General features: G+C 53.6%; 1 protein-coding gene across 1 annotated transcript in view; it reads left to right on the top strand.

Moving 5' to 3' along the window:
- Window positions 1–25,186, top strand: part of CACNA1B (calcium voltage-gated channel subunit alpha1 B) — a gene marked incomplete at its 5' end in the record, with an annotated part of 276,768 nt that overhangs the window by 45,911 nt on the left and 205,671 nt on the right. Inside the window, 1 exon segment of the mRNA XM_068168969.1 lies at window positions 16,115–16,230. Within this exon segment, the coding sequence (XP_068025070.1) occupies window positions 16,115–16,230 (116 nt within the window).

Below are 25,186 nucleotides of genomic sequence, written 5' to 3' on the forward strand. Positions count from 1 at the left end.
CCATTCCCCCCAGTCCTATCACTCCCTGACACCCTCAGAAGTCCCTGCCCAGCTTGTCTGTAGCCCCCTTCAGATAAGGCAAAGTGCAAGGTCCTGTGCCTGGGTTGGGGCAGCCCTTGATATCAGTAGAGGCTGGGGGATGATGATATTGAAAGCAGCCCTGCAGAAAAAAGGGCTTTGGGGTGATGGTGGATGAGAAGCTGGGCATGAGCCAGAAATGGACACTTGCAGCCTGGAAGGCCACTGGCAACCAGGGCTGCGTCAAAAGCAGCAGGGCCAGAGATGGACAAAGGTGATTCTGCTCCTCTGCTCTGCTCTGGGTAGACCTCACCTGCAGTGCTGTGTCCAACCCTGGGGCTCCCGATACATGGAGGAGGCCAGAAAGGTGATCAGAGGGCTGAAGAGCCTCCCCTATGAAGACAGGCTGAGAGAGTTGGGGTTGTTCAGTGTGAAGAAGAGAAGGCTCCAGGAAGACCTTAGAGCTGCATTTCAATATCTGAAGGGGACCTGCAGCAAGGCTGGGGAGGGACTGTTCAGAAGGGCTGTGGGGATAGGATGAGAGGCAATGGTTTGAAACTGGAGCAGGGCAGATTCAGGTTGGACATCAGGAGGAAGCTCTGCACAGTGAAGGTGGTGAGACGCTGGAACAGGCTGCCCAAGGATGTGGCTGAGGCACTGTCCCTGGAGCCATTCAAGCTCAGACTTGCTGTGGCCCTGAGCAGCCTGATCTCGTTGGAGGTGTCCCTGCTGCCTGCAGGGGGGTTGGACAAGATGACCTTTGAGGGTCCCTTCCAAGCTGATGCAACCTGTGACATGATCCAGGCCTGCTCTGTCCTGAGATGTGCAACAGCTGCCTCTCCTTATGTGAGCCCCCCTGGTGCCAGGCCTGCAGGCAGATGCTCAGAATGGATGCAGCATCTTTGTGCCAGCAGGAGCCTGACAGCTCCAGAGCCTGCTGGCACCTTGCAGGAAAACAAGGACCAGGGCTTTGCTCATCACTGCTGCACCCTGCTTGGAGCAGCCTGCATCACAGGGTGGTGCTCCCTGAGCAGGGACACATTAAACAATCCCCCTGGGTGTGCTCCAGGCTCCCTGGGGGATTCCTGCCTCAGACTGTTGTATCTTGGGTTGTTGAGGCTTTTGTGCTGCTAGATCAGCTCCTGGGAGGAATCAGAAACATAAAATTGCCTGGTTGGAAAAAGACTTCAGATCATCAAGTCCAGCCAGAAGCTAACATCTGCCTGTGTTAGACCATGCCCTAAGATCCTCATCCAAGCATCTCTTAAACAGCTCCAGGGACAATGACTCAACCAGCTCCCTGGGCAGCCTGTTCCAGTGCCTGATGACCCTTTCAGTGAGGAAGTTGTTCCTAATGTCCATCCTAACCCTCCCCTGGTGCCACTTGAGGCCATTTCCTCTCATCCTATTACTTGTTAGCTGGGAGAAGAGGCTGGTCCCCACCTCACCACAACCTCTGTTCAGGGAGCTGTGGAGAGTGAGGAGATCTTCCCTCAGCCTCCTCTTCTCCAGGCTGAACAACCTCAGCTCCTTCAGCTGCTCCTAAGAGGACTTGCTCTCCAGACCCTTCCCCAGCTTTGTTGCCCTTCTCTGGACCTGCTCCAGCACCACAGTGTCCTCCTTGGTGTGAGGGGCCCAAACCTGAGCTCAGTATTCAAGGTATGCCCTTACTAGTGCCGAGTAGAGTAGAATAGAATAGACCAGACCAGACCAGGTTGGAAGAGACCTTCAAGATCATCACGTCCAACCCATCAACCAACACCACCTAATCAACTAACCCATGGCACCAAGCACCTTATCAAGTCTCCTCCTGAACACCTCCAGTGAGGATGACTCCACCACCTCCCTGGGCAGCACATTCCAAGGGCCAAGCTCTCTCTCTCTCTGTAGAAATTCTTCCTAACATCCAGCCTAAACCTCACCTGGCACAGCTTGAGACTGTGTCCTCTTGTTCTGCTGCTGCTTGCCTGGGAGAAGAGACCAACCCCCACCTGGCTACAACCTCCCTTCAGGGAGTTGGAGAGAGCAAGAAGGTCTCCCCTGAGCCTCCTCTTCTCCAGGCTAAACAACCCCAGCTCCCTCAGCCTCTCCTCACAGGGCTGTGCTCCAGACCCCTCCCCAGCTTTGTTGTCCTTCTCTGGACACCTTCCAGCAGCTCAACATCTTTCCTACCCTGAGGAGCCCAGAACTGGAGACAGGACTCAAGGTGTGGCCTGACCAGTGCTGAGCACAGGATAGAAGGACTTCCCTGTTCCTGCTGGCCACACATTTTCTGCTGCAGGCCAGGATGCCCTTGGCCTTCTTGGCCACCTGGGCACACTGCTGGCTCATGTTTAGCTGGCTGTCAGTCAGTACCCCCAGGTCCTGTTCTGCCTGGCAGCTCTCAGCCACTCTGCCCCCAGCCTGCAGCACTGCCTGGGGTTGCTGTGCCCATTGTGTAGAACCTGGCACTTGGATGTGTTCAATCTCCTGTCCTTGGCCTCTGCCCATCTGTCCAGCCTGGCAAGGTCCCTCTGCAGAGCTCTCCAACCCCCTCACAGATCAACTCCTGCCCCCAGCTTGCTGTCAGCTGCACATTTACTGCTGATGGACTCAATCCTCTCCTCCAGATCATCAGTGAAGATATTGGACAGGCTGGGGCCCAGCACTGATCCCTGGGGCACACCACTGGTGCCTGGCTGCCAGCTGGGCTCAGCCTCCAGCCAGTTCCCAACCCAAAGCAGTGTGCTGTTGTCCAAGCCATGGGCTGACAGCTTGGCCAGGAGTTTGCTGAAGCCCAGGCTCAGCCACACCTCACTGAATCACCTGTCTTGCTCTGCTGCCTTTCAGGACATGTTTTTCAATCCTGAGGTTGGGTTTTTTTTTGCCAGATTGAGCTCATAAAACCTCCAGGCTGCAACCTGTGCAGAGGCTGGAGAAGAATCAGGCTGATTAATTTGTCATAACAGCAAAGAGTTCTTCTGTCCTCCTTCTCCCTGCTCACAGAGACAATCATTCATTCTCCCTGCACATTTGTTCCAAGTTCACTGCTACCTGCTGTGATCTGACTCTGGCTGCTCTTAATTATTTGCAGCAGAAGAGCTGCATCATGGTAAAAATGTGCAGTTCTGCTTCCTTCCCCGTTGCTTTTACTCCTTCCCCATTGCTTCCAGTCCTTCCCCTGTGCTTCCAGTCCTTCCCCAGTGCTTCTACTCCTTCCCCAGTGCTTCTACTCCTTCCCCAGTGCTTCTACTCCTTCCCCAGTGCTTCTACTCCTTCCCCATCGCTTCTACTCCTTCCCCATCGCTTCTACTCCTTCCCCATCGCTTCTACTCCTTCCCCATCGCCTCCAGTCCTTCCCCATCGCCTCCACTCCTTCCCCATCGCCTCCACTCCTTCCCCATCGCCTCCACTCCTTCCCCATCGCCTCCACTCCTTCCCCATCGCCTCCACTCCTTCCCCATCGCCTCCAGTCCTTCCCCAGCCTGTGCTCACAAAGGAGGGGAAAGTCAGGGGGAAAAAAATAAATCATGAAATCATAGAATGGTTTGGGTTGAAAGGGACCTTACAGCTCACCCACTTCCAAGCCCCCTGCCATGGACAGGGACACCTCCCACCAGCCCTGCTTGCTCAAGGCCTTGTTTAACCTGGCCTTGAACACTGCCAGGGAGGGGGCAGCCACAAGCTCCCTGGGCAACCTGTGCCAGTGTCTCCCCACCCTCAGTGTCAAGAATTTTGTCCTAAACTCCAGTCTCAATCTCTCCTTTTGAAGGTGTCCAGAGAAGGGCAACAAGGCTGGGGAGAGGCCTTGAGCACAGCCCTGTGAGGAGAGGCTGAGGGAGCTGGGGTTGCTTAGCCTGCAGAAGAGGAGGCTCAGGGGAGACCTTCTTGCTCTCTCCAACTACCTGAGGGGTGATTGTAGCCGGGAAGGGGTTGGTCTCTTCTCCCAGGCAAGCAGCACCAGAACAAGAGGACACAGTCTCAAGCTGCACCAGGGGAGGTTTAGATTCGAGGTGAGGAGAAAGTTCTTCACCGAGCGAGTCATTCGTCATTGGAACGGGCTGCCCAGGGAGGTGGTGGTGTCCCCATCCCTGGAGGTGTTCAAGGGGAGATTGGACGTGGCACTTGGTGCCATGGTCTAGGCATGGGGTCTGTGTTGATAGGTTGGACTCGATGATCCTCGAGGTCCTTTCCAACCTTAGTGATACTGTGAGACTGGGCAACCTGTGCCAGTGTCTCCCCACCCTTGAGTTGTGTGTGTGTAGTTCTTAGCTCATGGCCCTCTTTAGCAAAGCCATCCCTGCAGGCAAGAGCTGTGGGGGAAGCTCCCTGCAGAAGGGGCAGGAACAATGGCTTCCTGGGTGAGCTTTGTCTCACTAAGCTAAATGCCCTGTGGAGTGTGGATCCTTTGCTCCTGTGTGGTTTTGGTTAGTCCAGGTGGAATGCCTTTAGAGTGCTCAGGCACTGGGCCAGGCTGCCCAGGGAGGTGGTGGTGTCCCCATCCCTGGAGGTGTTCAAGAGGGGACTGGATGTGGCACTTGGGGCCATGGTTTGGTGGTGGTGTCCCCATCCCTGGAGGTGTTCAAGAGGGGACTGGATGTGGCACTTGGGGCCATGGTTTGGTGGTGGTGTCCCCATCCCTGGAGGTGTTCAAGAGGGGACTGGATGTGGCACTTGGTGCCATGGTTTGGTGGCCATGGTGGGGTTGGGCTGCTGGCTGGAGTGGGTGATCTTGGAGGTCTTTTCCATCCAAACCAATTCTATCATTTGTCCTTCTGTTGAGCTGCAAGAGAAAGCAAAGCCTGCCATGTAGGGCTGCTAGAAGAGACCTCAACCTGAATTTTCTGGGGCCTCTGCTTTGACTCTGGGGTGGAGGCTTGATGGACAGGGGCTTGATGAACACAGCCTGATTTTTATCCCCCAGCAGCTGCAGCAGGCTGGTGCTTTTGAATTCCTTGTGCTGTCTTTGTGCTTGCCTCCTTGGAGCTGCCTTTGCCCAGCTGCAGCACTCCCAGCATTTCAGGCTGGATGGGCTGGAATCAAAGTGAAAGCAGCACAAGCTGAACAGAAAGACAAAAGGAAGGCAGAGCCATTGAAGGCTTCACCTCTGTGCTGTTCCCCTCTCTAGAAAGACAAGATGTATCCCCTGTCTGGTTTGCATTTGAAGCATCTTCCTGCCATGTTCAGTGATAAAAGTGACTGTGAAGCCTGGCTGGGCTCTGAGAGATCAATCTCTCAGTGGTGCTTTCATGCCTTGTCAGCTGGTTGAGGGGAGCTCTAATTTTCCCCTCTTTAGAGCAATGAGGAGGAAGCAGAAGCAGCTTTAGCTGTGCAGGATTGATGGAGCCACCCTTCACTCCTAAGTCCTGCATATTGGGATGGGTTAAGCAGCTCAGCCAGCTGGGTCTGGGCAGTCTGGGAGAGATTGACACAAGCTCCTCCAGCCCTGTGAGATCTTGACCAGTGAGACAGACTCTGTGTGACTGTGGCTGGTGTGCCAGCCTGGGGTGGGAGATGGGCCACAGAGCTTTGCATCTTTAGCATGAAGAGGGGAGATTTAGACTGGATGTTAGAAAGAAATTCTTTACACTGAGGAGATCTGGCCTGCAGCAGGAACAGTGTGGCCAGCAGGGAGGTCATTCTGCCCCTGGACTCAGCACTGCTTAGGCCACACCTTGAGTCCTGGGTCCAGTTCTGGGCTCCTCAGTTTAAGAAGGACATTGAGAGACTTGAAGGTGTCCAGGGAAGGGCAAGAAAGCTGGGGAGGGGTCTGGGGCACAGCCCTGTGAGGAGAGGCTGAGGGAGCTGGGGTTGCTTAGCCTGGAGAAGAGGAGGCTCAGGGGAGACCTTCTTGCTCTCTCCAACTCCCTGAAGGGAGGTTGTAGCCAGGTGGAGGTTGGTCTCTTCTCCCAGGCAAGCAGCACCAGAACAAGAGGACACAGTCTCAAGCTGTGCCAGGGGAGGTTTAGCTGGAGGTGAGCAGAAAGTTCTTCCCTGAAAGAGAATTGATCATTGGGATGTGCTGCCCAGGGAGGTGGTGGAGTCCCCATCCCTGGAGGTGTTCAAGAGGGGATTGGATGTGGCACTTGGAGCCATGGTTTAGTTGTCAGGAGGTGCTGGGTGACAGGTTGGACTTGATGATCTCTGAGGTCTTTTCCAACCTTATTGAGTCAAAGATTCTATGGTGGGGAGACACTGGAACAGGTTGCCCAGGGAGGTTGTGGATACCTCCTCCCTGGAGGTGTTCAAGACAAGGTTGGGTGAGGCCTTGGGCAACCTGGGCTAGTGGAGGTGTCCCTGCCCGTGGCAGGGGGTTGGAACTTTGAGGTCCCTTCTGACCCAAACCATTCTGTGAATCTGTGAAGAAATCTTAGCCCTCCTCTGGGCTTTCCTTACTTAACAACAAGGCTGAAAGCTTTGGCTGCTCAGCAAACCACCTGCAGGGCAAGAGTCCCTTAGAGGGACCAAGTGCCAGCAGCATAAAGCAATTCTCAGTGATGGTTTTCCAGGTGCTTGGTTTCTTCTTGTTCCAGCATTTCCCAGTGTGATCTCTCTGTGCCTCTGGGATGTGCTTTCCTTCACCTCTCTCAGAGTTTCTTCTTGTCCATATGAGATGCATTTCCATGCTGCTGCTTCTTCCAGGTGGACTTGCTGATCAATACCCTTGGCCTATGGTGGGTGTTGCCCTGGGCCTGATTCTTAGAGGTGTTTAAAGGCAGTGATTTAACAGCACCCTGCATGCATTTCCATTCACATTCCCATAGCAGAGGCATCAGATTGCTTGCAGGTTTGCCTGCAGGATTCTCTGCACTCTTTTGTCTGTCAGTGAGGATAGCCACACCTTGGCTCACCCTGAACTCTTCCTGGGACTCACTGTGGTAAAGATATCTGATGTCATGGTAAAGCACCCCATGTCTTTGCTCATCTCCTTTCCTTCTGTTTGCAGCCTTTCTGGGTGCAAGGTGCTGGCTATGGACACAGCTGAGCAGTGTCCCCTTGGATTGGTATCTTGGGGACAATCACTGCACACCTGAAGGATGGCCAAGGGATCAGGCTCAGCCAGCATGGATTGAGGAAGGGCAGATCCTGCCTGACCAACCTGATCTCTCCTACTATGCCCAGGTGACTGCCTGGTGGATGTGGGGCAGGCTGTGGATGTGGTCTGCCTGGACTGCAGCAAGGCCTTTGACACCATCCCCCACAGCAAACTCCTGGCCAAGCTGTCAGCTCCTGGCTTGGACAGCAGCACTCTGAGCTGGGTTAGGAACTGGCTGGAGGCTGAGCCCAGAGAGTGGTGGTGAATGGTGCCACAGCCAGCTGGCAGCCAGGCACTAGTGGTGTGCCCCAGGGATCAGTGCTGGGCCCCAGCCTGTTCAATATCTTCATTGATGATCTGGATGAGGGCATTGAGTCAGTCACCAGCAAATTTGCAGATGACACCAGGCTGGGGACAGGAGTTGATCTGTGAGAGGGTAGGAGAGCTCTGCAGAGGGACCTTGCCAGGCTGGACAGATGGGCAGAGTCCAACAGGATGGCATTCAACAAGTCCAAGTGCCAGGTTCTGCACTTTGGCCACAACAACCCCATGCAGAGCTACAGGCTGGGGTCAGAGTGGCTGAGAGCAGCCAGGTAGAGAGGGACCTGGGGGTACTGGTTGACAACAACTGAACATGAGCCAGCAGTGTGCCCAAGTGGCCAAGAAGGCCAATGGCATCCTGGCCTGCATCAGGAAGAGTGTGGCCAGGAGGAGCAGGGAAGTCCTTGTGCCCTGTGCTCAGCACTGCTTAGGCCACACCTGGAGTCCTGTGAACTTTTGTGAGGAACACCAAAGGTTGGTGCCTTTGAGGGCCTGGCATGCAGGGCATCATCCCTGCAGGGCTCTTGCTCTCCTGCTGCTGTTTCCCTGGCAGCCCCTTTCAGACTCCTGGAGCTGTGCTGTGGGCTGAGGTGGGTCCTTTAATCTCTGAGAGAGTTCAAAGAGTCAGTGCTGCTGCTGTTGCTGCTGGCTCCCTAGTGACAGTGCCCTCTGCTAAAGCAAAGTGCTTCAGGAATGGAGGGAAGATGGTGTCCACCACCTCTGCTCAGATCCTGAGCTTTGCTGTTGTGTTTCAGACACTCTCCTTCCTATCTGGTGCTCCTGCCCACCTCTCTCTCACTGCCCTACAGCATCCCCAGCACTGGGAGGATGCTCTGCAGGTCCACAGGCTCCTGCACCTGCATCCAGCACTTTGAGCATCTCCTTTTGTCTCTTTCCACTCCCTGCTGTCCATCTTGCTCCTGCTCACTCTCTCTTCCTGCTGGGGCTCCCTCCCTGCTTCTGTCTCTCCAAGACCAGGTTTGCAGAGGGTAAGATAAATGCTCAGCACAGCCAGAGCTTTGTGTCTTCAGTTGTATAAGCAGTTGGAGTATAAAGATGTTGGCTTTCGTGTTGCATCCAGCAGAGGCTTCCCCTCATGCAGGGTTTGCTGTCCTCCAGGAAGACAAAAGGCAGAGAGATGAACCTGCAGAAGAAATTCCTCCCCTGGAGTGAGAATCTGCTTTTCTATCAACACCTGGCTGCCAATGCAGCTGGTGAAGGAAATGGTCTGAGTCTTAAATGGGCCAGGGAAGCAAACTGTGAGAGGCTTTGCAGTGCTGGGTGTGTGAGATAGCAAACTCAGCCACACAAGTGTTGCAGGACCTACAAGAAGCTGCCCATGAGCCAGCAATGTGCCCTCGTGGACAAGGAGGTCAATCATTTCCTGGGGTGCCTTAAGAAGAGTGTGGCCTGCAGGTTGAGGGAGGTTCTCCTTTCCCTCTGCTCTGCCTTGGTGAGGACACATCTGGAGTACTGTGTCCAGTTCTGGGCTCCCCAGTTCAAGAGAGGCAGGGAGGTACTGGAGAGAGTCCAGCAGAGGCTACAAAAGTGCCTGGAGCATCCCTGCGAAAGGAAAAGGCTGAGAGCCCAGGGGTGCTGAGCCTGGAGAAGAGCAGCCTGAGAGGGGAGCTGAGCAATGCTGATCAAGATGAAAAGGGTGGGGGGCAGGAAGATGGGGCCAGGCATTTGTCAGTGGGACAGGACAAGGGGCAATAGGCACAGACTGGAACCCAGGAGGTTCCATCTGAGCAGGAGGAGATAATTCTCTGGTGTGAGGGTGCTGGAGCCCTGGAGCAGGCTCCCAGAGGGGTTGTGGAGTCCTTGCTGGTTGTAGAAAAGATGGACTGAAACCCATGGTGGTTGAGTTGCTGTCCCTGGAGGTATTCAAGAGGAGATTGGATGTGGCACTTGGTGCCATGGTCTAGTCATGGGGTCTGTGTTGATAGGTTGGACTCGATGATCCTCGAGGTCCTTTCCAACCTTTGTTATACTGTGAGACTGTGATGGGCAAGTGGAGGAGGCCAAACTCCTTTTGGTGGTGCACAGTATTTAGACAAGGAACAACAGGTCCAGGCTTGAACATAGAAGGTTAATCCTCACCATGAGATGAAGCTTCTTTCCAGTGAGGGTGCCAGAGCCCTGGAGCAGGCTGCCCAGGGAAGTTGTGGAGTCTCCTTCTCTGAAGACTTTTACTTGGAGGCATTCCTGTGCAGACTACCCCAAGTGATCCTGCTCTGGCAGAGGGGTTGGACTTGATCTCTGGAGGTCCCCTCTCATGAGTTGAGCTTGTCTCCTGTGTGGCTGGGGAGGGGCCTGCTGAATTTCCCTGAAGTGGCATATTCACCCTGAGATTTATTTTCCTCTCCCACCCACCAAGGTGATCAGCAACAATCATCCATTTTCCTGGTGACTCTGAGCACTGACTACTCTTGAGAAGAAAAATGTGACAGCCTGGATGGCATGTGGTCCCCATGATGAATGTCCTTCCCTTGACTTCTGTTGCTTCCTGCTGTCTCTGTGGAATCAGCTATTCACAACTGTCATGTTGTAACTAGAAGGCATCATAGTCATTTACCCAGGCAGGGCTTGGCTTCCTCCAAAGCACTGTCTACTGCTGCTGTGCTGCTTGCAGGACCACCAACCTTTCAGCCTTCCTTCCCTCAATGCCAATCTAGACAGTGCTGACAGATGAATATGTGGAAGGGCTCCTGGGACACGTGGTGGCTGATGAGAGCCAAGGATGTTAGGAACAAGTTCTTTACCATGAGGGGAGTGGAACACTGCAACAGGTTGCCCAGGGAGGTGGTTGGGGCTCCATCCCTGGAGATATCCAAAGTGAGGCTCCACAGGGCTCTGGGCAGCCTGATCTAGTTGGGGATGTCCCTGCTGACTGCAGAGGGGGTTGGACTGGATGACCTTTGGAGGTCCCTTCCAACCCAAACCACTCTATGATTCTATGAACATGGGAGAATGTATAAGTGCAGAAGCCTGCACCTGGGGAGGAACAACACCAGGCACCAGTACAGACTAGGAGCTGACCTGCTGGGAAACAGCTCCATGGAGAAAGAGGTGGGCAATAAGTTATCCATGGAACAACTATGTGCCCTCATGGCCAAGAAGGCCAACGGTGTCTTGGGGTGCATTAAGAAGACTGTGTCCAGCAGGTCAAGGGAGGTTCTCCTCCCTCTCTACTCTGGCCAAGTGAGGCCACACCTGGAGTGTTGTGTCCAGTTCTGGGCTCCCCAGTTCATGAGGGATGGGGAACTACCACAGAAAGTCCAACAGATGCTATGAGGATGATAGAATAGAATAGAATAGAATAGAATAGAATAGAATAGAATAGACCAGGTTGGAAGAGACCTTCAAGATCATCACTGATCTTGATGAATGATGAAGGGACTGGAACATCTGTGTGATGAGGAAAGGCTGAGGGCCCTGGGGCTGCTTAGTCTGGAGAAGAGAAGGCTGAGAGGAGACCTTATCAATGTCTGTAAAGAGCTGAAGGGTGAGGGGCAAGAAGAAGAGGCCAGGCTCTTTGCTCTGGTATCCTGTGACAGGATAAAGGGCAATGGATACAAACCGGAACCCAGGAAGTTCTACATGAGGAAAAACTTCTGTGTGAAGGTGCTGGAGCCCTGGAGCAGGCTGCCCAGAGAGGTTGTGGAGTCTCCTTCCCTAGAGGCTTTTGAGACTGAGTTGAATTCATTCCTAGGTGACCCTGCTTTGGCGGGGGCGGGGTTTGGACTCAATGATCTTGGGAGGTCCCTTCCAACTCTTACCATGCCATGATTCTGTGCTTATCCCTCACCCCACAACTGGTCAGAAGATCAGCTATGAAGAAAGCCTTGGAGGTCAACCTGGGGCTGGAGGCAGCATGTTCCTTCCTCTGGTTTCCTGACTGGCAGTTCTGGGATATCTCTGTGCAAGCCAGAGGCAGAAACAGCAATTACCTTGAACAAAAGAGGGAACTCCCCTGCCGCTCCCAGCCGTTCTGAGGGGACTTGCTGTGTTGTCATCTTGAACTGGCAGGAAAACTTCAGCTGAAATATTTTGAGCTGATATGTAGCATTTTGATAGAATGCCTTCCCCATCCCCCCTTTCCCCCCCCCCACCCCCCCCCCCACCCCCTCTGAATATGTTCTGAACATCTCCAAGAGACCTTCTGGGAGCTTTCCAGCTGCTGCAAACGGGGAACACTTCGCTTCCTGCGCGGTGATGAATGCGGTGGGGGAGAGACACGTGCTCTTATCAATGCATTTCATGAGGGCAAACCACAGCCTTTTGACAAGCCCCAGCTTCAGCAAACCTCTCCCCTGTCTCCTAGAGACAGGAGAAAGAGCCAGTGATGGATTCTTCTGGCAGGAAGACCATGCACCAACACCTTCCTGCTCTGCAACCTGCGTGAGTTTGCTGCAGCTCTGTAGCGCTCGGAAGGTTTTCGATAAGCAGAGATCCAAGGCACAGAGATCCAAGGGCCAGAGATCCAGGCTGGACAGATGGGCAGAGGCCAAGGGCAGGAGATTGAACACATCTAAGTGCCGGGTTCAGCACTTTGGCCACAACAACCCCATGAAGTGCTACAGGCTGGGGTCAGAGTGGCTGAGAGCAGCCAGGCAGAGAGGGACCTGGGGGTGCTGGGTGACAGCAGCTGAACATGAGCCAGCAGTGTGCCCAGGTGGCCAAGAAGGCCAAAGGCATCCTGGCCTGCATCAGGAACAGAGTGGCCAGCAGGAGCAGGGAGATCATTCTGCCCCTGTGCTCAGCACTGGTGAGGCCACACCTTGAGTCTTGTGTCCAGTTCTGGGCTCCTCAGTTTAGGAAAGATGTTGAGATGCTGGAAGGTGTCCAGAGAAGGGCAAGAAAGCTGGGGAGGGGTCTGGAGCACAGCCCTGTGAGGAGAGGCTGAGGGAGCTGGGGTTGCTTAGCCTGGAGAAGAGGAGGCTCAGGGGAGACCTTCTTGCTCTCTCCAACTCCCTGCAGGGAGGTTGTAGCCAGGTGGGGGTTGGTCTCTTCTGCCAGGCAAGCAGCAGCAGAACAAGAGGACACAGTCTCAAGCTGCACCAGGTGAAGTTTAGGCTGGATGTTAGGAAGAAATTCTTCCCAGCAAGAGAGATTGGCCATTGGAATGTGCTGCCCAGGGAGGTGGTGGAGTCCCCATCCCTGGAGGTGTTTAGGAAGAGCCTGGATGAGGCACTTGGTGCCATGGTTGAGTTGATCAGATGGTGTTGGATGATGGGTTGGACTTGATGATCTCTGAGGTCTTTTCCAACCTGGTTAATTCTGTATTCTGTCCTGCCTCCTTCTGGAAGGTGCCTTCCCAGATTCCATGGCAGCTCCAGGGGAAAGGGAGGTGCATGTGGCTCTATCCTCAACATTCCTCTCTGCTGTCATGTGAAAAGCTTACGTGGGCTGTACAGAAGCTGCTGAGGGTTTGCAGCTTAGCAGCTTCTCCCTTGTTTTCATCTCCATCCAGAGAGACCTGGACAAGCTGCAGAAGTGGACCCTTGTGAATATCCTGAGGTTCAACATGGCCATGGGCAAAGTCCTGTACGTGGGTCAGGACAATCCTTGCTATCAATACAGGCTGGGGGGTGAAGGGCTGGAGAACAGGACTTGGTGGGGGAAAAGTTGGACATGAGGCAGCAGCAAGTGCTGCCAGCCCAGCCCCAGCCTGTCCTGTGCTGATCCCCAGCACTGTGGGCTGCAGGGGCAGGGAGGGGATTCTGCCCCTCTGCTGTGCTATTCTCAAACCCACCCTGCAGTGCTGGGGCAGCTCTGGAGTCCTCAGCACAGCCAGGTACCTGTTGGAGCAGGGGCAGAGGACGGAAGCCCTCTGCTGTGGGGCCAGGCTGAGAGAGTTGGGGCTGTTCAGCATGGAAAAGAGAAGGCTCCAGGGAGACCTTCTGGTGGCCTTGTAGGGCTTCAAGGGCCAGCAGAAAGCTGGGGAGAGACTTTTTCTCAGGGCCTGTTGTGACAGGACAAGGGGTGGTGGTTTGAAACTTAAAGAGGAAGAGTCAGACATGAGAGAAGGAAGAAATCTGGGCCCAGGTTGCCCGGAGAGGTGGTAGCTGCCCCATCCCTGGAAGCATTCCAGGTCAGGTTGTTTGGGGCTCTGAGCAACCTGCTCTCATTGCAGATGTCCCTGCTGAGTGCAGGGGGGCTGGAGTGGATGAGCTTTGAAGATCCCTTCCAACCCAAACTGCTCTGTGGTTCTATCATTTTCTTACACGATTCAAGTTGAGATTAAAGGGGCAAGTTTGAGGTAACTTTCACTTTCCTTAGGCCAGATAGGATCTGGCAGAGGATGAAAGGCCTTGCAAGGAGAGCTCTCCTTTGCCTTGGTCCTTCATGAAACTCCCTGCTGGGCTTTGCCTCCTGCCCCATTCAGCGCAGCCCAGCTCTGCTCAGACCCCTCCACGCCTGGCAGTTTAGATGCACGTTGCCAGCTTGGTGCTGTCTGCTTTCATTCCTTCCCAATCCAGACAGAAAACAAAGCTGAGAGGAGGTCTGTGGCCCCAAGCAGCAGGCACTGAACCAGAAATGAGGACATTAAACAGGAAGAGGGAGAAAACAGGTGACATGTGCTGAATGCCAAGGAGGAGCTGCCGGCTCAGAGCGCCGCTTTGGCTTCCTCTGCGCTTCAAGGATGGGGTCATGGGCTGTGCTGTCAGGTGAGGGGAGTCAGGAGACTGGGATGTGTTGCCAAAATCAAGATAAGGGCTTCAGCTGATGGCAGCTCTCCCATCAGTGGCTGGGGCTGGTGTGTGTCGCAGCGCTGAGCCAAGCTCTGCCTGCAGTCTCTTCTCCGTGGGTCAGGCAGTCCTGCCAGATTAATCAAAAGCATCAGCTCTGAAGGGTGAAGTGGAGACTCAGAATGCAAAGCTGCCTCTGGCACTTCCAGCTGCTTTCCCTCTTGTCTTTCCATCTTCCTCCCACCTCCTGCTCCTTGCTGGCTTTTGAGGAGCAGCTCATGCTGCATGAGCAGGTCATTAGGTGAGGCTTTTGTGAAGAGCAGTGGTTAGCTGGCGACACTTAACTGAAGGTTTGATGGACTCAGCAGAGTTAAGACATCTTAGGGCTTGCAGAAGCTGGCTCAGAGCTCCATAAATGGTAGATGGGCACAGACATTCCCAGCTGGAACACCAGAATCTTGACAGAGGGGATCCAAATTAACCTGGGGAAAGCCCTAGTGTGGCTGTCAGGGTGGTGGCTGCACTGCTGTCTCATCATCATTTCAGACAAGGCAGTAGGATGCACTTGGACAAGACTTTTGCAATGGTGGGGTGAACCCTGCTTCCTGACTCCTCTCTTCAGTCTCATTCCTTTGAGCTTCAACAAGGACAAATGCCAGGACCTGCACTTGGGTTACAACAACCCCAAACAGCTCTCCAGGCTTGGAGCAGTGTCACTGGAAAGCTGCTGGTAGAAAGGGACCAGGGGGTGCTAATGGACAAGCAGCTGAAGAGGAGCCAGCAGTGCCCAGGTGGCTAAGAAAGCCAAAGGCCTCCTGGCTGGGATCAGCAATGCTGTGTCCAGCAGCAGCAGGGAGGGGATTGTCCCCTGGGACTCAGCTCTGAGGAGGCCACACCTGGAGTATTGTGTCCAGTTCTGGGCTCCTCAATGCAAGAGAGCTGTGGAGGGGCTGGAGCCAGGGCAGAGGAGGGCAAGGAAGCTGTGAAGGGCCTGGAGAATAAATCTGATGAAGAGAGACTGAAGGAGCTGGGGATGGTTAGTGTGAAACAGAGGAGGCTGAGGAGAGACCTCATTGCTGCCTACAACTACCTGAAAGGAGGCTGTGGAGAGGCTGCTGCTGGTCTCTTCTCCCAGGTGATTAGTGACAGAGCAAGAGGGAATGGCCCCAAGCTGCAGCAGGGTAGGTTTAGACAGGACAGTAGGCAACATTTTTTCCCAGCAGGAGTGTTCAGGCACTGGAATGTGCTGCCCAGGGAGGTGATTGTGTCACTAACCCTGGAGGTATTTAAAGGTGGTTTGGATGTGGTGCTTGGGGCTATGGTTTAGGGGTGAGCCTTGCAGAGTAGGGTTCTGGGTTGGACTTGGTGGTGCTGAAGGTCTTTTCCAACTTGAATGTTTCTGTGATTCTGTGATTGTAGTGAGCTGATACCAAGAGATTTGCTTTCCCTATGAGCTTAGCAAATGGCAGGACCATCATTACCCTCAGCCCAGAGTATCTGAGTTGTTCCACCTTCACGCCCGAGTACCCACCCTCCCCTCTAACTCTTGGTGCACTTGTGTTTGCCAAAGCTGCCTTCAGCCTAAAATGACTTAAGGAAAGCCTAACAGGGAAGAGCAGATCTCTCCCAACACCAGAAGTGTGCTGGGGTCTCTGGGACACAATATTGAACCTCTAGAGGGATTGTGCTGTGGGGTGGAGAGAGACGGAGCACAGGTGCTGCTCTATTGCATTGCCTGCCTGGGTAGGGGTGTGTGGTTGTGTCAGGATCTCATTGTTACGGGCATGGTGCAGCCCTAGGACTGAAGTGTGTGCACATGTGGCATTTTCAGTCCCCTTCCAGGCTGAGAGAGTCAGAGAAATGGCTGAGCTACAGCAGCAGTTGTTGGACAACAACCCGCAGCGGGCTGTGGGTTCCACTCGCTGCTGCTGCTGCTGCCACCGACTTCACAGGCTTCATGAATGCAGTCTGGATGGCCACAAAACCACAATCTGGATGACAACAGAAGGTCTGTGTGTTCCCCCTGACCGCTGGTGGCCTGACCTTTCTCATTCTGCTCTCCCTGCAGTGAATTTGCCAAGGAGAGGGAGCGGGTGGAGAACCGCCGCGCGTTCCTGAAGCTCCGCAGGCAGCAGCAAATCGAGCGGGAGCTGAACGGCTACCTGGAGTGGATCTTCAAAGCAGGTAAGGCAAGGGCTCTCCTGCTCTTGGTTCAGTGTGCTTTGTGGCAAGTAGAGTCTGCTGATGGCACAGGACAAGGACCCCAAAACTAGTCCTTGTTACTGCTGGATAATGGTAACTCGAGACTTGGGGGTGTTGGTGGATGGAAAACTCTGCGTGAGCCAGCAGCGGTCCCTGGCAGCCCAGAGCCAGCTGAGTGCTGAGCTGCAGCCAGAGCAGGGAGAGCAGCAGCACAGGGAGGGGATTCTACCCCTCTGCTCTGCTCTGCTCTGCTGAGACCCCACCTGCACCACTGCTTCCAGCTCTGGGGCCCCCAGCATAAGAAGGACCTGGAGCTGTTGGAGAGGGTCCAGAGGAGGCCACAAAGCTGGTCAGAGGGCTAGAGAACCTCTGTGCAGACAGGCTGGGAGAGTTGGGGCTGTTCAGCCTGCAGGGAGACCTTAGAGCAGCCTTTCAGTGCCTGAAGGGGGCTACATGAGAGCTGGGGAGGGACTTTTGGTGAGGGCTTGCAGTGACAGGAGTGACTGAAGCTGGAGGAGGGCACATTGAGACTGGAGATCAGGAAGAAATTCTTTCCAGTGAGGATGGTGAGACACTGCAAACCTGGGAGGGTTGGTGATGCCTCCTCACTGGAGGTGTTCAAGGCCAGGTTGGATGAGGCTTTGAGCAACATGGTCTAGTGGAACACTCCATGGCAGGGGGGGGTTGCAACTAGATGATTGTTAAAGTTCCTTCCAACCCAAACCATTCTGTGAATCCATTATAACTTCCAGACAAGGCCAGGTGACGACCTCTGCCTAGCTCTTCCTGGCAGGACAGTCAACAACATGAGACAAAGCAAGCCACATTCCTGCAAGGGAATTCTCATCTTGATTTGCCTGATAGGGAGAACAAGGATTTACAGGCTGAGAACTCACAAGAGCCTTAAAAGCAAGATGGCACTAAAGCCAAGGCAGAACCACAGCCCATTCTGCTCCAGCCACTGGACAAACCATTAATGAATTTGAGTTTGAAGGAGGACAAAAGCTTTAAACAAAGGGGAAGCCAAAGTATAAATGGGAAGGAAAGGGAAAGATTCTTTGTTTTGAGTCCAGCAGAACCACAGCATGAAGTGTGGTCACCTAATTGAGGACAGCTGCTGTGGAACAGTCACAGTGAATAAAACTCTGTCAATACAACTGGCACTCAGTTGTCACTCTGTATGGTGCTGGGGGAAATAATGGATCCAAGCCACCATATAAACTGCTGCTGCTTCCTAGTTTGCTTTTAAATGCTTCCAGACTTTTCCTTCCTGGCCAGATTGTCAAAACTTATGCCCAGACCACAGCATTGGGAAGGTCCAGCAGCTTCCCCATCCTCCCCATGCTCCCAGGGGACTTGCTCAGGGCACAGCTCCCTGCTCCTGTGGGCCCCCCTGCTCCTGTGGGGCCCCCTGGCTCCTGTGAGCCCCCCTGCTCCTGTGAGACCCCCTGCTCCTGTGGGGTCCCCTGGCTCCTGTGAGCCCCCCTGCTCCTGTGGGCCCAGCCCCATGGAATCATAGAATTGATTCAGTTGGAAAAGACATCTAAGATCACTGAGCCCAACCATCAACCTAAGACCACTGCCCCCGAGCACAGGCTGGCAGAGGAGTGCAGAGCACAAAGCAAAGCAGCAGGAGCTGTGTGGGAAAGCTCTTCCAAACACTTGCAGCCAGGATGTGCACAGCAAACAGAGGCTGTGAATCCAGACAAAGAACCACCCCCAGAGAGAGCAGCAGCAGGATGCTCTGGGCCCAGCTTGGACACAGCTGTTGCATGTGCAGTGCTGCAATGAGCTGCTCTGACCATAAATCATGGAGTCATTTGGGTTGGAAAAGAGCTTTCAGGTCGAAGCAGCAGCAAATTTTGGCACATCTGGCCTCTAGCTTCACCATGGATGCCAAAAGAAGGAATGATGGCATGGCTTTGATTGTGGGCATGGCTTTTGTTAGAATGGACTAGACTAGGCTAGACTTGAATTGAATTGAATTGAATTGAATTGAATTGAATTGAATTGAATTGAATTGAATTGACCAGGTTGGAAAAGACCTCAGAGATCATCAAATTCAACCTATCACCCAACACAATCTCAGCAACTAAACCATGGCACTGAGTGCCTCATCCAGGCTCTTCCTAAACACCTCCAGGGATGGGGACTCCACCACCTCCCTGGGCAGCACATTCCCATGGCCAATCTCTCTTGCTGGGAAGAATCTCTTCCTCACCTCCAGCCTAAACCTCCCCTGGCACAGCTTGAGACTGTGTCCTCTTGTTCTGGTGCTGATTGCCTGGGAGAAGAGACCAAACCCCACCTGGCTACAACCTCCCTGCAGGGAGTTGGAGAGAGCAAGAAGGTCTCCCCTGAGCCTCCTCTCCAGGCTAAGCAACCCCAGCTCCCTCAGCCTCTCCTCACAGGGCTGTGTTCCAAGCCCCTCACCAACTTTGTTGCCCTTCTCTGGACACCTTCCAGCAAGTCAACCTCCTTCCTAGCCTGAGGAGCCCAGAACTGGAGACAGGACTCAAGATGTGGCCTCAGCAGTGCTGAGCACAGGTCACAATGACCTCCCTGCTCCTGCTGGCCACACTGTTCCTGATGCAGGCCAGGATGCCATTGTTGTGGTGCCAGCACACAGTTCAGCACCACTACAGAGTGCCAGAGCCACCATCACTGGAGGTGTGTAGGAAGAGCCTGGATGAGGCACTTGGTGCCATGGTTGAGTTGATCAGATGGTGCTGGGTGACAGGTTGGACTTGATGATCTCTGAGGCTTTTTCCAGCCTGGTTGATTCTGTGATTCTAACTCTCTCAGCCTGCCCTCACAGCAGTGGGCTTCCAGCCCTGCCAGCATTGCTGTGGCCTCCTCTAGCCCTGCTCAGGAGAATCAAGTGTGTAGAATGGTGGTGCTGGAATTCAAGACTCTGCTGTCCTTGGGGCTTTGCCATTTCTGTTTTAGAAGCTTGCCTTTCAGCTATGAAATGATGATGAATTCCCAAACTAGATAATGAGTCTTCCTCATCCAGGCCCATGGGACAATGGAGGATAATGACCAAAGCAAACTGCTTGTGTGGAAGGAAGAAAGCAGCCAGGGAGGACAATCCCAGACAGTTCAGCACCTACAGAAATCTCTTGTGGCAGCCCCAGGCAGTGAGCTGTAATAAGCTGTTTGCATAAAGGAAAGAGCAAGAGCTCCTGGTGTTCTGCTCTGATGTGACTCTGGAGGATTTTGTTGTTACTGAGTACTGCATCCAGTCCTGGGCTCCCCACTTCAAGAGAGACAGGGAACTACCAGAGAGAGTGCAGCAGAGGCTATGCAGGTGCTGAGGAGCCTGCAGCATCTCTGTGAGGAGCAAAGGCTGAAAGCCCTGGGGGTGTTGAGCTTGGAGAAGAGCAGCCCCAGAGGGGAGCTGAGCAAGGCTCAGCAAGAGCTAAAGGGTGGAGGGCAAGAGGCTGGGGCCAGGCTCTGCTCAGTGGTGCCCAGGGCCAGGCCAAGGGGCAAGGGGCACAAACTGGAACCCAGGAGGCTCCATCTGAACAGGAGGAGAAACTTTGGTGTGAGGGTGCTGGAGGCCTGGAGCAGGCTGCCCAGGGAGGTTGTGGAGTCTCCTTCTCCAGAGGGATTCCAAATCCAGCTGGACACTGTGATCCTGGGCAAGCTGCTGTGGGTGCCCTGCTATGGAATGGAATGGAATAGAATAGAATGGAACTGAACTGACGAGGTTGGAAAAGACCTTTGAGATCATCAAGTCCAACCTAGCACCCAACACCATCTGATCAACTCAACCACGGCACTGAGTGCACTGAGTGCCTCATCCAGGCTCTTCCTAAACACCTCCAGGGATGGTGACTCCACCACCTCCCTGGGCAGCATTCCACATTTCTATGAAGAATTGCTTCCTAGCATCCAGCCTGAACCTCCCCTGGCACAGCTTGAGACTGTGTCCTCTTGTTCTGGTGCTGCTTGCCTGGGAGAAGAGACCAACCCCCACCTGGCTACAACCTCCCTTCAGGGAGTTTTAAACAGCAATAAGATCTCCCTTGGTCCATTTTCAGGCCTAGGTCACAGAAGGGCAGAGGCAGCAAGACCATAATGGGACAGAGGGTCTGGGCCCACAGGAATGGGGCTTCAGGTGAATGCCACCAGAGTGGCATCTGCTGAGTGACTCAGGGTAGCCTGGAAGCTATTTCACTTTACATCAGAGTCATCTACAGTGCTGGGTCCAGCACAGGGAAGACATGGACCTGCTGAAAGGAGAGACATGAAGGTGATGTGAGGGCTGGAAGCCCTCTGCTGTGAGGCCAGGCTGGGAGAGTTGGGGTTGTGCAGCCTGGAGGAGAGAAGGCTGCAGGGAAACCTTCTGGCGGCCTTGCAGTGCTCAAAGGAGCCACCCAGAAAGCTGGGGACAGACTTTTGAGTGGTGACCTTTGTGACAGGTCAAGGGGTGATGGTTTGAAACTAAAAGAACTTATCACTTCCAGCTCAGTGTAACTTGAATGCCCCTCCTTGACAGGACAACACTTCATGATCCTCAGATTGCAGCTTTCTGCAGGGGGAAGTGAGGCACAAGGCCATTGATACAGCTGGGAAAAGACTTCTGCATCAATAAAGAAGGGCAGCTGCCTGTGTGAGGGGACAAGGAGCCTGAACTAGTGGGAGGTGTCCCTACCCATGGCAGGGGGGATAGAACTAGATAACCTGAAGTGGGTAGATTGAGATTGGATGTCAGGAAGAAGTTGTTCCCCATGAGGGTGGTGAGAGCCTGGCACAGGTTGCCCAGGGAGGTGGTGGAAGCCTCATCCCTGGAGGGTTTGAAGGCCAGGCTGGATGTGGCTGTGAGCAACCTGCTGTAGTGTGAAGTTTAGGCTGGAGGTGAGGAGGAAGTTCTTCACCAAGCGAGTCATTCATCATTGGGATGTGCTGCCCAGGGAGGTGGTGGAGTCACCATCCCTGGAGGTGTTCCAGAGGGGATTGGATGTGGCACTTGGTGCCTTGGTTTAGTTGTCAGGAGGTGTTGGGTGACAGGTTGGACTTGATGATCTTTGAGGTCTCTCCCAACCTTGGTGATTCTGTGATTCTGTGTCCCTGGCCATGGAAGGGGCTTGGAACTGGATGATCCTTGAGGTCCCTTCCAACCCTGACAATTCTATGAATCTATGAATTGCCAGAAAGACAAAACAGCTGAGGCTGCTCCCCTTGGAGAAGAGGAGGCTGAGGGGGAATCTTATCAATGGTTATGAATATCTAAGGAGGGGGTGTTGGGAAGATGGGGCCAGGCTCTTCTCAATGCTCCCCAGGGACAGGACAAGAGGTAATGGACATAAACTTGAACATAGGAAGTTCCATCTAAGCATGAGGAAGAGCTGCTTTACTGTGAGGGTGGCAGAGCATTGGAACAGGCTGCCCAGAGAGGTGGTGGAGTCTCCATCTGTGGAGACCTTCACGGTCTGCCTGAACATATTCCTGTGTGACCTGCTTTAGGTGATCCTGCTCTGGCGGGGGGGTGAACCTGATGATCTTCAGAGGTCCCTTCCAACCTCTATCATTCTGTGATTCTGTGAAAAGTCTTGGACAGTGTAAGAGTCCATTTCACTTGAAACCTGAGAAAAAGTGGGAAAGACCTGAATTGTATTGGCTTGGGGATTTGGGGAATCATTCCATGCCTTTGGGAGTGCAGCCAAGAGGGCCAATGGCATCCTGGCCTGCATCAGGAAGAGTGTGGCCAGCAGGAGCAGGGAAGTCCTTGTGCCCTGTGCTCAGCACTGCTTAGGCCACACCTTGAGTCCTGTGTCCAGTTCTGGGCTCCTCAGGTTAGGAAAGATGTTGAGATGCTGGAAGGTGTTCAGGGAAGGGCAAGAAAGCTGGGGAGGGGTCTGGAGCACAGCCCTGGGAGGAGAGGCTGAGGGAGCTGGGGCTGCTTAGCCTGGAGAAGAGGAGGCTCAGGGGAGACCTTCTTGCTCTCTCCAACTCCCTGAAGGGAGGTTGTAGCCAGGTGGGGGTTGGTCTCTTCTTCCAGGCAAGCAGCACCAGAACAAGAGGACACAGTCTCAATCTGTGCCAGGGGAGGTTTAGGCTGGAAGTGAGGAGAAAGTTCTTCCCAGCAAGAGAGATTGGCCATTGGAATGTGCTGCCCAGGGAGGTGGTGGAGTCCCCATCCCTGGAGGTGTTCAGGAGGAGACTTGATAAGGTGCTTGGTGCCATAGTTTAGTTGATTAGGTGGTGTTGGATGATAGATTGGACACGATCTTGAAGATGTCTTCCAACCTGGTCTGGTCTGGTCTATTCTATTCTATTCTATTCTATTCTATTCTATTCTATTCTATTCTATTCTATTCTATTCTATTCTATTCTATTCTATTCTTAGCTCACCTTACATTTTAAACCCTTTCTTGGTTCTTCTTTCCTCATGTCTCTGCTGCACTAGTTTGCACTTTCTTGTTATTGGATGTTAGGAACAAGTTCTTTCCCATGAGGGTGGTGGAACACTGAAACAAGTTGCCCAGGGAGCTGGTTGAGGCTCCATCCCTGCAGTTATTCGAGGTGAGGCTGGACAGGGCTCTGGGCAGCCTGATTTAGCTGAGGATGCCCCTGCTGACTGCAGAGGGGGTTGGACTGGATGAGCTTTTGAGGTCCCTTCCAAGCCAGACCATCCTGTGACTCTTCTTTCCTCTTTGGGTTTCCAGTCTTCAGGCCTGGGTGTAATTTTTCAGCCTCCTCAAATCGCTGTCTTATTAATGTATCATTCACTCTCTTTCCCACCTGATTAATGAAGGGCTTTATATAAGACTTGTGTGGTAGTGCTGATCCCTCTGGTGCTCTTCTAGAGGGCTTTCAGCTCCACACTTTGATGTTTGGCCTATGGCTTGCTTGGATTTCCTGTCAGTTTTGAGTTAGCCTTCCATCTAGGCTGGCTTAAACAGACTTCAAAGCAAAACTTGGTGGGAACACAGTGTCAGATGTCTTAGTAAGATCCCAAATTACATCTGTGTCAAGCATGTGAAGGGACTTGTCTGTTGTAATGATACAAGGAAGAGTGAAGGCAACCAGCTGCCAGCTCAATGTTTCATTTGCTTCAGACTGTCCTTCAGAAAACCCTCATGGAATTTAGCAGGATCAAGCTAAAATCTGTGTGGTTTGGGTGGAAGGACTGTGAGGTGGGTTGAAAACTGCCTGCAGGAGGAAGCTCAGATGGTTGTGGTCAGTGGCACAGAGTCTAGGTGGAGGTCCTGAACAAGAGGTGGACCCCAGGAACCAATCCTTTTCAGTATCTTCATTAACCACCTGGAGGAAGGGTCAGAGTGGACCCTCAGCAAGTTTGCTGCTGACACAAAGCAGGAGGGGTGGCTGACATCCTTTCAGGCTGTGCTGCCATCCAGTGTGACCAGGACAGGCTGGAAAACTGGGCAGAGGTGAACCTCATGGAGCTCAACAAGGCCAAGGGTAGGATCCTGCAGTGGGGAGGAAGAGCCCCTGCACCAGTGCAGGTGAGGGCTGACCTGCTGGGAAGCAGGGGAGAGGCTGAGGGAGCTGGGGGTGTTTAGCCTGGAGAAGAGGAGGCTCAGGGGAGACCTTATTGCTCTCCACCACTCCCTGAAGCGAGGTTGTAGCCAGGTGGGGGTTGGTCTCTTCTCTCAGGCAATCAGCACCAGAACAAGAGGACACAGTCTCAAGCTGTGCCAGGGGAGGTTTAGGCTGGAGGTGAGGAGAAAGCAAGAGAAATTGGCCATTGGAATGTGCTGCCCATGGGGGTGGTGGAGTCCCCATCCCTGGAGGTGTTCAAGAGGGGATTGGATGTGGCACTTGGAGCCATGGTTTAGCAGTCAGGAGGTGTTGGGTGACAGGTTGGATTGGATGTGGTTTAATAGTCTTGAGGTGACAGGTTTGACTCCATGATCTTTGAGGTCTTTTCCAACCTTATTCATTCTACTCTATTCTATTTTTCAAAAGACCTGGGGGTCCAGGTGGCCAAGAAGTTCAGCATAAGCCAGCAATGTGCCCTCGTGGCCCAGAAGGCCAGGGATGTCCTGGGGTGCAGATTGTGGCCAGCAGGTGGAAGGAGGTTCTCCTCCCCCTGTGCTCTGCACTGGTGAGGCCACATCTGGAGTATTGTGTCCAGTTCTGGGCTCCCCAGTTCAAAGGTGCCTCTTGCATGAAGGAAGGCTGAGGGACTTGGGACAGGTGAGCCTGGAGAAGACTGAGAGGGGATCTTCTCAATGCTGATCAATGCTTAAGGGATGGGTGTCAGGAGGATGGGGACAGTCTTTTTTCAGGGGGGCCCAACTACAGGACAAGGGCCAATGGGTGCAGACTGGAACTCAGGAAGTTCCATCTGAACAGGAAGAAAAAAAAACCTCTTTGGTGTGAAGGGTGCTGGAAGCCTGGAGCAGGCTGCCCAGAGAGATTGTGGAGTCTCCTTCTCTGGAGAGATTCCAAACCCAACTGGACGTTGTGCTCCTGGGCAAGCTGCTGTGGGTGCCCTGCTTTAGCCCTTCTGTGCAACCTGCTGTGAGTGAAGCAGCTCTGCCAGGTGGCTTGGGCTGGATGATCTCCAGAGGTCCCTTCCAAGCCCTGTGACTCTGTGGCTCAGGCTGTGTGAACACTCTGGTTTCCAGCACTGGTGCAGGGTGGTTTTTACTGCAGATGGGCTTGTGGGGGATGACATTTGCCTTGTGAACCCTCAGGGACTGTGGTTGTCTTTCATGCATGTAGAAGATGAATCCATTTGGGGAGGTTGGATTTGGTGGTTTGTTTTTTTCAGTGGTTTCCAAATTCTTTTACTGTAGGAAGCTATAAACTTGTGTTTTGGAGGTGGGTGACAGAGGAATGGAAAGCTCATGGTGATGCTCCTGCATGTAACACACAGCCTGAGATCTGCCAGCCAGAACTGGCCCCATGGGATGCTTGCTATGGATTTTATTTGGGCAGTGACGTGATAGCTCTCTGGGGA

This window comes from Melanerpes formicivorus, unplaced genomic scaffold, assembly GCF_026170545.1.
Source record: "Melanerpes formicivorus ecotype bairdi unplaced genomic scaffold, bMelFor1.0.p_v2 SCAF_162, whole genome shotgun sequence".
NCBI lineage: Eukaryota > Metazoa > Chordata > Aves > Piciformes > Picidae > Melanerpes > Melanerpes formicivorus.